Below are 12057 nucleotides of genomic sequence, written 5' to 3' on the forward strand. Positions count from 1 at the left end.
ATTTTTAATTTTTGAATGAATAATATAATTTTACATTTAGTAGAGTATTTATGTTCATTATTATTTATATTTTTGGAATTAACAATTTCAGGTATAAAACAAAGGCAAATGTTATTTTAATGATAATCATTAATTACAATAACAATTTGGAGCATTGTTTGTTTACACAAATGCAATTTATACAAATAATTACTATTATTTTAAATAAATAAATATAGTTTAAAATGTTTTATATAATTCTATCCAATTTTTCAAACTGAGCTTTTTATATTCATAATTATTATTTTTAGGTTTTTATAATTGTTATTGAAATTTGGGGCTTTTGACAACATTATCATTTACATCAATAATATTAAGTTGAAAATGTTACAATTATTATTTTAAATTCTTAACTTCAAAAATGCAAATAATTAATCCCTTCAGCCAGATTTTTTGTGAGACAACAAAAAAAAAACTGTTTAAAATTTGTTTACACCGGAAAAGAAAAAGAACCTCATCAGCAAAACCAAAACAATTACATTTAAATTTGAAGTATATTAAATGTTTTCTAAATTTTGCAAGATTATTAATTTCATTTTCTTTTTGATTGATTGAAATTTAGTAGAAAAATTCATCCAAAATATTTGAAGTTGTTTTGAACTACTTCATAGCTACACAACTACAATTTAATATTTAGTGCAAACAAAATAATTTTGTAAAAGTAAACCAAAAAGTAATGAAAGTGAAATGAATAGGAATACTCAATCAGAAATTTTATATCAAATTAATTTAAATGAAATGTCTGTCTTGTTCCTTGCTAATGAGGATTTGCTAAACTAAACGACATGGAAAATGGAGACATTATGTAATTACCTGAAAGCACAATAATTAATGCACACACTGGATTTGCTGTTTGTAAAATTTTGCAGCATAGCCAATTAGAAATATTTTAAACAATTTCAAATTTAATGTAGGTGTATAAATTTCAAATAAAATAAAAAATTTGGAAATTTAAAATTTATGTTGGTACTAAAATCGTGACATGTAATTATGGAAAAACAAAGATTATTAAAATTTTCAATCTAAAGGATGTTTTGATCCTTCAGAGATTAACACTACATACAATGTTTAAAGATCTTACAAGAAATTTTTGAAAACAAGTGTAATTAGTTTGTGTTCATTTTCTGAAGTATAATATTATATATATACTGTAAACAATGGATATACATACACCTTTGAAAAAAGTTATTTATCAAAACATGAAATAGGAGAATCTTATTTCCTCGAATACAATTTTTAAGAATGTTTAATTAAATTTTCACAAGATTTGTAGTGGTAAATAACTTTTTTTTAAATTAAATGCTATTGAATGCTTTAGTTATGTATAAACAAAAATCGTGTTCTCCTTTTCCATATTTGGTAAGATAATATACAATTTATAACAAAAGAAAATATTCTACCTATCAGAAGCACCACAATGTCATATGTTCACAATATATTTATAACACAAGTTTTGTTGTGTTTTTGAATTGGCCAATTCAAAAATGCATACTGCACAAATTAGATGTTTATTTACTATCTAAATTATAAAGCACAGTGATAAATTGTATTTAAGCCAAAAGAAAAACATCAATTTGAAATTTATATAACATTTTCCCAAATTCAATTTTGAATAAGAAATTTAACAGTACTTCAGATAAATTTACAAATTTACAGTTTAAACCTATTTAATCATCAACGCTTACTTAAAAACATCACTTAATCTAGATTTTAGCAACATATGAAAATGGAGGTGAATCTTACACATTGTGTAGTCACAAGATTTGTTTAACAGAAGGATATTAGAAGTAAATATTTCTTAATTTCAATTGAATTAATGTTAATCATGCCACAACATGAATTTTAAGGGAGCTATCTATTTTATAACAATAAAGAATTCTGAATTAATATTTGTCTCAATGAAAATGAAATATTTTCCAAAAATAATGACATACTTATAACTTTCTCCATTTTCATATTATTATTAGTGAATAAAATTTCCATGAAATGAAAAATTCACTAGCATACAATGACGATTGAATTGAACATTTCCTACTATTCAGAATTTGTTTAAAATTATTGTTTTATGCTAGAAAAAAAGCAAAGAATTAACATAATTAGATTAAATTTTTGAAATCTCCATTGCGTTTTTGATCAGTTTAGGTTACAGATTTCCGGAAATGTTCAGTTTCAATTTAAATTCTAAGACTTTTAATTCAATGACTCAACTCAAGCTGTGTGGAAACCGAATGCTTATCATCATCAGTGGTGTGGTATCATGCACCATTGGTACTCATCACTGGTGTGGTATATTGCATCATTGGTCCTCATCAGTGGTGTGGTATCATGCACCATTGGTCCTCATCAGTGGTGTGGTATCATGCACCATTGGTCCTCATCAGTGGTGTGGTATCATGCACCATTGGTCCTCATCAGTGGTGTAGTATCATGCACCATTGGTGCTCATCACTGGTGTGGTATCTTGCACCATTGGTCCTCATCTGTGGTGTGGTATCATGCACCATTGCTCCTCATCAGTGGTGTGGTATCATGCACCATTGGTCCTCATCAGTGGTGTGGTACCTTGCACGATTGGTCCTCATCAGTTTTGTGGTATAGTGGTGTGGTATCTCTGCACCATTGCTGCTCATCAGTGGTATGGTATCTTGCACTTCTTCATCAGTGGTGTGTGGTACCTCACACAATTGTTCCTCTCCTGGGATGATAATGAAATAAAAAAAATGTAGAAACCTTTCTAACAAACATAAACTTGTACATGTATATACCAGGATGAAAGCGGTAAACAGTGTTGTAAGATTAGATACTAAAATTTCCAAAAGGCAGTGAGCAGAATGAGGTAATCTTGCCAACTGTGCCATACTGTATACAGGTTAACTCCCAAATTTGGATACTTTCTGTAAGATCTCATAGTTTGATTACAAAATGAGCAATGAATGTTAAAATGTTACCTCCTCTTCTTTGGGATAATGGGTTGAATTGAAGTGAACTGGTAGAGGAGCTCAATGATTATGTGAGGCCAGGCCCGGGGCTACCGAGAGGGGGAGGGCAATATCCCCAGGGGCCGGCAATATCCCCGGGGGCCAAGCTTACCAGCGCCCAGGGGCCCATAGAAATTGCAGGTAATAATTTTTCCATATTTTTATCAAAAATAATAATTACTCTCATGGGCCCTCAATAATGGCTTGGGCCCCTAATAATAGGCTCCTCCAGATTGACAGGCCTTCTTTGCCCCGGGTCGGCCCTGTTTGTTACAGTTTACCTCTTCTTGATGGCGGCCCTCCCCTGTGTGAGGTGCCAAATGAACAACAGTGTAGCCTAGACAAATGATGCGAATCGCCAATTAATTACTCAACACGCATTTATTACTTAGCGATGGAGGTCATACTTAAGCCAAGCAAGAAGGCCTTGGCCTACTCATACTTCGAACCAAACCACGAAGTGTCCGTGGCCAGCCGAGGTGGTGGTGTCAATTTTCAAGCTCAACAACAACAAGAAGTGGCCTAGCCTCTAGAGTAGTAGGCCTAACTAAGTAGCTTTCTGGCCCTATGCCTACTAGGCCTATATTTTATATATACACTAAACTAACTAGTCTCGGATCCTTAAATAATTACTTACCATGCTGACGTTAAATCTGAAGCATTTAGATTTTAAAAATATAGAAATAAATATCGAAACATAAAGCACATGCTTTTATATAATAGAGGGCAGCAGACAATCAAAACAATGGGCTTATTCGACTGGTCATTTCGTTGAGTACGAATTAGACTTCGTTGACAACGAAAATTAACGTAACCAGAATGCGTTAATCAGCGTTAAGTTATGCACGTGACCAAAAAAATATGGCCGATTGGTCAGTTTAGCAACAACATTTGCGTTAATATAATTTAGATGAAATTTCAGAAAATAAAAATTATAATATTACCCACATTGAAGTCAAAAAATAATTGTAGTTTAACAGAATTCAAAAACGGGATGAAAACATTTTTTTTTACGAAAAAACCATAACGCCACAATCTGAAGCAGCCTTGATTACGCAGCGTGTATCGCGGTAACTATGCAGCCATTTTGTTTTGTCGAGTATTTACCAGTTTTCTGGTCGTTCTCGTTAAATAGGATTTTTTTTTTTTTTTCTTTTTTTCTTTTTTTTTACTGCGCAGGTTGGCGTGGTTTAACGAAGAACGGTATCGAATACTGCCATTCATCAAAATGTATAGAGGGCAGCAAACATTACGATTGTAATAGCGTTTCTCAGTACTGTAGGCCTACTAGCTTACATTATTTTTAGAATAAAATTTGTATTTTCTTTCCGTCCTCCTCTGACGATTTTAAAGAAAATAAGTCCCAACAAGGTATAAAAGGAAGTCTCTCGGTTTTGGTCCGGAAATACGCATCACCGCACTTGGAAAGCCAAGGTGAATAGACAATGATTCGTAATATAGTCATGCGTAATTGTTATTGGCTTTCCATAGCTAAAGTGTGGGGTTTTAATTATAGAAGATTGGTCAAAAGTTGGGGGGGGGGCAGGGGACAATTTATACGTACGTGACGTACATCATCCATGTGGTCGATCCGGGTGGGGTACAGGGGGAGGGGCACACGTCCTCCACTTTTTAAAGTAGGGGACATCATATAAATTGTCCCTAGCTCCCCCCAACTTTTGACCAATCTTCTTGTTTAAGCAAATGGTTTTTGAAAAAAAACATCCACATGGAGTAGGAAAAAAAATATTGGTGAATTGTGAAGTAATGAAGTGGTTAAATGCTTTAAATTTATATAATTAGGATAAATATTGTATATATGATCTTATTGTTGGTGATTTCAAGGCAGCGGCGGGCGCAATAAAAAAAATCAATTTTTTCGTGTCGGAGTGTGTGCTAATTGGCCAAAAATAAAATTTCATTTTTATTCAAAATCATCATTATTGGTGGGCGGGTTTATTCGAACTTTTAAAACACCTTTGAACAGCTTCAATTGCCAAAAAATTACCACTTTCTCCAGAGACAATTATAATACGCTAACTCACTCAGCAGCAAGCAGGCCATATATCATAAATAAGACTAGGATAGTATCATACTCAGTCCGTCTCAGGCTCAGCTACTAGCTACGGGATAGGTCTGCAGCTAAAAGTATAAGCCTTACATTTATCAATACATTGTATACATTTTCATTAATGAACAGTAGTATTTAGAGGTATTGAGACTATTATAACTTTAGAAATACAGAAACTTGCCTTATAATCTTGTGATTATTATGTATAATATCTCAGCGCTTTTTGTTTCTCTGGCTTAGTTACACACATGTGGTTTTGTTTATTGTTTTTGTTTTGAGCCATTGAAATAGCGCCGCCAAACAACTAAACAATTCACAGTTTCAATATTCATGAAAGACGTCACCCCAAGAAGCCACACCTCCTTCAATTGAAGTCGTCAGATATTTAGAATCTCCTGTATCCTTAGCTAAAGAAATTTATGAAAATTCAATATAGTTGGATTGTGCGTATTAGCTTTCAATTGAAAATTATTTTGGAAAATATGATTAATCATGCCAAAGAAAGTAGGGCATTACTTTCCCTTTTCTATACGGTATAGGGTAGGCCTATAAGCCCAGTTCAAATACGCTGAAATGGCCGGGGCTCTTTCCCCAGGGTTGCAGGGCCCCGAAAAAGCCTTAGCTGGGGTCTCAGACCTCTTTGTTATGCCACACGCATATTGAGTAGGCCGTCGTTTTCCCAAGTCTGGTACTCTCACGATTAACCCTTCAGATAGCATTCCACGCGTGGCGCCTCGGAGAACTTCCCCCTCCCCCAACCTCGGTAGGAGAAACAACAATTTGTTGGAAAAAAGAAAACATATTTTAGATATTAGTAAACCTTAAAATTATTTTTAAGCCTTTGAAACGTCTAAATTGTCATAGCGACAGATTTTAAAAGAAGGGCCCTCCCCACCGACATCGCTTTCGTCGGGGATATCGATTTTTTACCCTTCCATTTTTCGGTTTTTTGTGTGTGAAAAACGTACGGACGCTAAAAATGTGTTCTGCGACGGCTGACCCTACGAATAAAGAGTCAGCAGAAAAACCACTAGGTGACTCATAGCACAATTTTGGCAAAAACGCAATGTGTATAATAAATGATAGTCACGGTTTTTGGCAATATTCGACGATAATAATTTTACCCTTCCATATTCTGGTTGGGTTCTGTGTTCCGTGCGCCGCACCTACGGATCCATAAGCTTGCAACCCCACTATCATCAAAGATCTTATAAACACAAGATAGCGTTCTCCGCGATTTACGCGTAACAAATAGAAGCGTCGGTCAAGGTTCAAATTGCACGCGTAAATCCCGGAGAACGCTATCTTGTGTTTATAAGATCTTTGCTATCATTAACAAAATAGGCTTAATTTGGGTATCAATTCACAATATTAAATGCTATGAAATAACGTCAAAGGAGGTTAATTCAAACAAAATCGGTATTTTCATGATCATATAATATGAAAATAAATATTATTGTTATTGTTATTAAGGTTATGCAGCTGCACACTATACACACTTACAGTATCTCTTGCTGATTATTAGCAATGAAATTAAGAGAACATAAAATTACAATCCATATTTATGATTAAAATTCCAACCACAATACACTTTGAATAAACATACGCACCGCTGACAATTGTAGAACCACGCCCCTGAAATGCGATAGGCCCATATAATAATACTGACAGTGAAATTATTACGTTATCCGAACGCTCTGACCAACCAATACACAGCAATTATTTATGTCTACTGGCCTTAGCCAACCGACGCTCGTCACCAAAATTAGAAATATTAATGGTTCTAATTATACTGAAATTATGTATAAGAAGTGATATTCGATAATGTTTTTGGAATGTGTGTAAATTTAACTACATTCGGAGTGAATAAGTGACCAATAGACACGTTTTGTCGTGGTCAATTTCCTTGTCAGTGTGGTAAATTTCATTGTCAGATGTATGGTTCATCCTTGATTATACCATAGTATATATTATTTACTTGTATCTTCCATGATGCGCGGAAACATGTCAAAAATCAAGAACAATCAACTGATGATACATCAGCCGCAATAACAAACAAAAAAACTACCGGTAAGTCATTGGCAACGCCTGCGGGTACGTGGACAAGATAGGTCCAACCATTTTGGGGCTGATGTGGGTTTGGAAAATGTAGTGGCATTACTAAGAGTCTTGAACTATGACTAATTGAGGGGAGGCGTTAGCGAGTGAAGTGGTGGTGTGGTTGGGAGGGGGCGACTAGCGCCTCGCGCATTCCTCTAGATACACGCCACTGTTCCGTTTTAGAATGATGGATAACATATTGTGATCAGGAAAATGCTGACGTCACGGCTGGTATGATAGTTAGATTCAATATTGTAAACGCAAATGACTGATCCGTTAACTTACTGACAGTGTGGTCTTTCGTTTTTTGTTTTTTGGGGTTTTTTTTTTCAACATTGAAGTTTCGATATGTTCTGTTTAATACCTTGAGAAAAAGAAAAGTTTCCGAATGAGATACCACTTAACCTCATCTCAATTGGTAGAGGACCCAAACGATAATTGTAAGATTTTGTGTCCGAATCTTGATAGGGACATATATTTTTCTTTTAAAAGCTGAATTATTACGATCCTCAACTTATAAAATGTATTGTTTTGTTTAAAAGAATGTGTGTTAATTATACCACGGTTGAAGTGATGTCGTTAGGGCTTAAATGGCTGTTAAGTAACACAGATACACCAGAGTGCCCAGGAAATCTGAACTGAAATTTTAGAATCATTAGTATGAAATACAGGAACATACAACTCCAGGTTGTAACCATTGAGGTGATATTTGACTGGTGTTTTTCGACTCACAAATTGAATTCGAGTTTCATTCTGTACATAATTGACGTTCATAGTGAATTCGGGGATATCCAGTCGAATTTTTCTAAACGGTGGAAAGTCCCCAATGAATCGTATGTATATGAAAAGGAATTGTTTGATAAGATATTTAATTCAAAGGGAGCAGTGTGAAGAAGAATAATATATTATGGTTGATCTAACTAAGTAGGCCTCTATTAATGCAATGTTTGTATGTATAATATTAGGAAAGATTTTTCAATGATCTCTTACTATACTAATCTGCAAATAATAGGCTACGTTGAATATCATGGAATTATTTTTGGTAGGCCTGGGTTGACTTACCTTTACAGAGAGGCAACTCAAACTACTACACAAACAAATGTCAAGTAACTCCATGCACTAACGTTTTTTTTCCATCTGTCTTTATTTAGAAAAGTTGCATCGAAAAATCATATGACAAGACATATTCAGCAAATGCCATCGTTACTATGCTCAGCATAGAGATATAAAATAGACTTCGTTGCAATTTCAATATAATAATTATTAGTGAAATGAAGTTTGAAGAAAACGCGTCAACACCTACTAATTTCGCGTTAACACACGGTGCGCCTCTTACTGGTGCTGGATTAATTTTCACCAATATTTTTGTAGGTATACTGTCAGTTCTAACCATAGGAGGAAATGCTTTAACAATTACTGTATTCGCAAGGAATTCACCTCTTCGCAACAACCCACAGAGCAACCGGCATATCATGAGCCTAGCAGTGGCTGATCTGGGCGTTGGACTAATCCCACTACCACTAATGATTATCATTAACACTTTAGATATTTGGCCGTTCGGACTTGTTCTCTGCATGCTTAAGTCGATAGTAGAGGGAGTTTTTCTAATCGTTACCATATTTACCATTGCATTCATTAGTCTCGATCGTTACTTGCTCGTCCATAGAGAATACCCAGATTATCTGAAATGTCAGACAAAACGACGCGTGCATCTGCAGATCCTGTTTACCTGGGCGTGTGCAGTTGTCGTAATGACAACAAATGAGATTCTGTTTTTTTACCAAGTTGGTCTGGACTCGACGGTCGACTTATTTTGTAACTTCCACACCAATCCGAATACTTTTTCCACTCTATTGCTTCTATTATTTTTACTTTTCATTCCAATGTCAGCAATTGCATATTTTAACGCTAGTACATTTTTTAACATTCGAAAGCGTATACTCAAGAGACGGAGAATAGCTGTCGCTCAGACAACATCTATCGCAAGAATCCCTAGTTTATCTGCAAATCACGATGAAACAGAAACAAGCATGAACCTAACAGATAGGGCGAACCATGGAAATTATCAGGAAGGTGCGAATTGCTCCAACTTTTTTGGCGAAACTAACCAAGAAAACCCTCAAGGACCTCATAACACGTCAGAAAATGCTCGCAAAGATCAAACTGCAAATCCAACAGATGAAAATTACAAATTAGCCTGGCAAAGTGACCAAAAATCTCAAAATGTTGAAAACAAACACGTACCAATTAAACATTCCGACACAAAACCTCAATTTAACAATACCCCAAAAAAGCGAAAGTCAAACGATGACAATTTCAAGCGAAGGTATGTTCGTCCTGCTGTAATGATGGGTGTAATATTATCGACGTTTTTGATTTGCTGGGCTCCTCTTGGTTTAACTGGTGTTATTAAGAATTTTAAGACGGTTTTCGAAGACGACAGACATTGGAAATGGATACACCTTTGCATGTATATGGACTCGGTGTTTAACCCCATACTCTATGCCATTACCAATAAAAAGGTCCGGATAGCTATGATAAAATGCTTACGAAGGAAATGAATGAAAGAGAAACAGTTTTAAGCAGTATTTTAAAGGATAACATTCCGTCCTAATCATGACGAAGTGGTTAATATTAAAATTATTACTTTTCTTTGTAGATTTAATCGATAGATTTATACAAAAATTATTTCTATTAGATAAGTATATAATGCAAAATATTTAATAGCAAACGTGTGAACTTCGTGTCCGTTTTATGCCTAACCAGCAAACGTAGCATTTTAATAATTTACAAACAACGCGCGCTCAGTTTTTCCATACAAAGAGTGTGGATGTAAAATATAATTAGACTAAACCATAGTATGAACAACAATGCTGTGTTTGTTATGCAACCAATCAGTTATTTAGCTCTAATTATTACAAAGACATCAACGAGTGCACCAATGTTAGTTAAAAGAAGCATGGCCATTTAAAAATCTAAATTGTCCGTCATGTCTGGAAATGGTAAATTTTAATTCTTTCCTTTTCTTTCCTTATTTGGCCAATGTTTGCCATGTTCGTGCATGATGTCAGAAAGAGGAGTTATAGTATATTTAGGTTGTAGAGACTGATTTCATTTAGACACATACATTTCAGTGTTTAACGAGGCAAAATTAAGAATAAAAAAAAAACATTTTACCGGCCATCATCATGCTCCATCGATCATCAGTTGGAGTCAGCTGGATCTCGATATTTCAATGGAAATTAATTTTATATTTAATTATACAAATGTCAGAACCGCTACACTTCTAACATAGTTTCAAGTATCGTAAGTAATACATTGTAGGCCTAATTATACTATAATATTATTCTCGAATGTTTTTTTCCCCCGAATTTTACTTACTTCCAGTCCAGGCAATGACTAAACTACGGTTAAAGTATTAGCCAAATGATTACCCATACATTCTCAATAACCTACACATCACTCCGATGTACAACTTGGGTGGGCCATTTATAGCATTGAGATGACAGCTCAATATAGCAATAGACATATAATAACAAAATACAGCCACGGCCATTACTTGAGACAATTATCGTGGCTATAATATTTTCATATACATTATATGTGAACGAATTTAAAATTATGTTCTCGTTTATAATTACAGACTGAAATACCGAACAATATGGAACAACTTTATGATTGTTATTGTTGGAGTCGCTGTGGTTTATTTTAAGAGCACAATACAGAGTTATAGCATATTTCCAATGTTTACATTGCAAAGTAACAATCGGTAATTGTTTGTGTTAAACCATGTAGGTGGTTTTGGAAAAACATTGTTGAGACACTTTCAACAACAACAGCTCTTTTCATAACGGCCAACAAGGTGTACCGTAAACATTTAGTGTGATGGTAATTTTGTATTTATGGCTGTAAACTGTATTGATGTTGGGAAGGCTGCTGCTACTACTACTACTACTTAAACCAGCCAGTCATTTTAAAGATGCAATCTGTTATAGCGCATAAACGGAGTCGAGTCTCAATGCGCTGTTAGATAAAAAGTTTTAAAAAAAAATTAAAAAAAAGATGTGTTTTTAGACGGTAGTTGAACATGTTGCGAGAAGGGGAATTGCGAACTTCAAGAGGCAGGGAATTCCATAGTAATGTCGCAGCAACAGAAAATGCGTCAACGTAAGATTTCAATCGACTAGATGAAGATGGTTCATACTCTAGGGAGGGGAGACGGGGAACAACTTAACGTCAGCATTTTATTTGTCACCGAAATTATCACTTAGTTAGAAGTGGCTGCTTATCAGTAGGCCGAGAAGGTATACCGGTAGTGTTTCCAAATTCAGATTTCCATCATCCTTGTTCATAAGTTTCATATTAGGCCTGTCTTATCCATGATTTGATCATCATTATCAGTAGTATAAATATAATCTTTGTCATTTCAATTAATTGCTCACACGTTTGTGCACCAGGAAATATAATAAGGTGCTTTGGTATAGGCCTATATATTTATTTATTTAGCAGTGTTATATTACGGATAAAGTACGTGAGCAGTGATTTGAAGCTACATAAATATTAGATTAATGGTCATAGTGGTAGTGGCAAAATTGTTATGGTGGTGGTGGTATAATATATTAATAGGCTACATGGCAGCCTTAGAATATTATATAGATCTAGGCTTACTAAAAATTATGCAAAGTATATTCTTGCCAAAATTTATTGCTAGACCATGCTCAGATCAGTTAGTTTAAAATATTAGCCTGCTCGAAAGAGTATATAATTGTATATATCCGATCAGTATAGATAGCTTCCTTCGTGGACATAAAATCGATTTAGAATATATGAAGAAGACACTATGAAGACAATTACTCGGGGTAGTCTTAC

General features: G+C 34.6%; 1 protein-coding gene across 2 annotated transcripts; it reads left to right on the top strand.

Annotated features, from left to right (window-relative positions):
* Nucleotides 1–6939: 6939 nt before the first annotated feature.
* On the top strand, nucleotides 6940–12049 carry LOC117109781 (octopamine receptor-like). 2 transcript variants are annotated; one of them, XR_004445593.1, is made up of 3 exons: nucleotides 6940–7158; nucleotides 8340–9815; nucleotides 10832–12049. XR_004445593.1 is itself a non-coding variant. In XM_033252202.1 (2 exons), the coding sequence occupies exon 2, from the start codon at nucleotides 8460–8462 to the stop codon at nucleotides 9747–9749; it is 1290 nt and encodes a 429-aa protein (XP_033108093.1). In that variant the 5' UTR covers nucleotides 6940–7158; nucleotides 8340–8459; the 3' UTR covers nucleotides 9750–10791. The 2 variants fall into 2 exon arrangements, 1 of the variants encoding a protein (XP_033108093.1); XM_033252202.1 differs by lacking the exon at nucleotides 10832–12049 and having other exon boundaries at nucleotides 8340–10791.
* Nucleotides 12050–12057: the final 8 nt, after the last annotated feature.

This window comes from Anneissia japonica, unplaced genomic scaffold, assembly GCF_011630105.1.
Source record: "Anneissia japonica isolate Jap-2015-1 unplaced genomic scaffold, ASM1163010v1 scaffold334_len275345_cov169, whole genome shotgun sequence".
Taxonomy (NCBI): Eukaryota; Metazoa; Echinodermata; class Crinoidea; order Comatulida; family Comatulidae; genus Anneissia; species Anneissia japonica.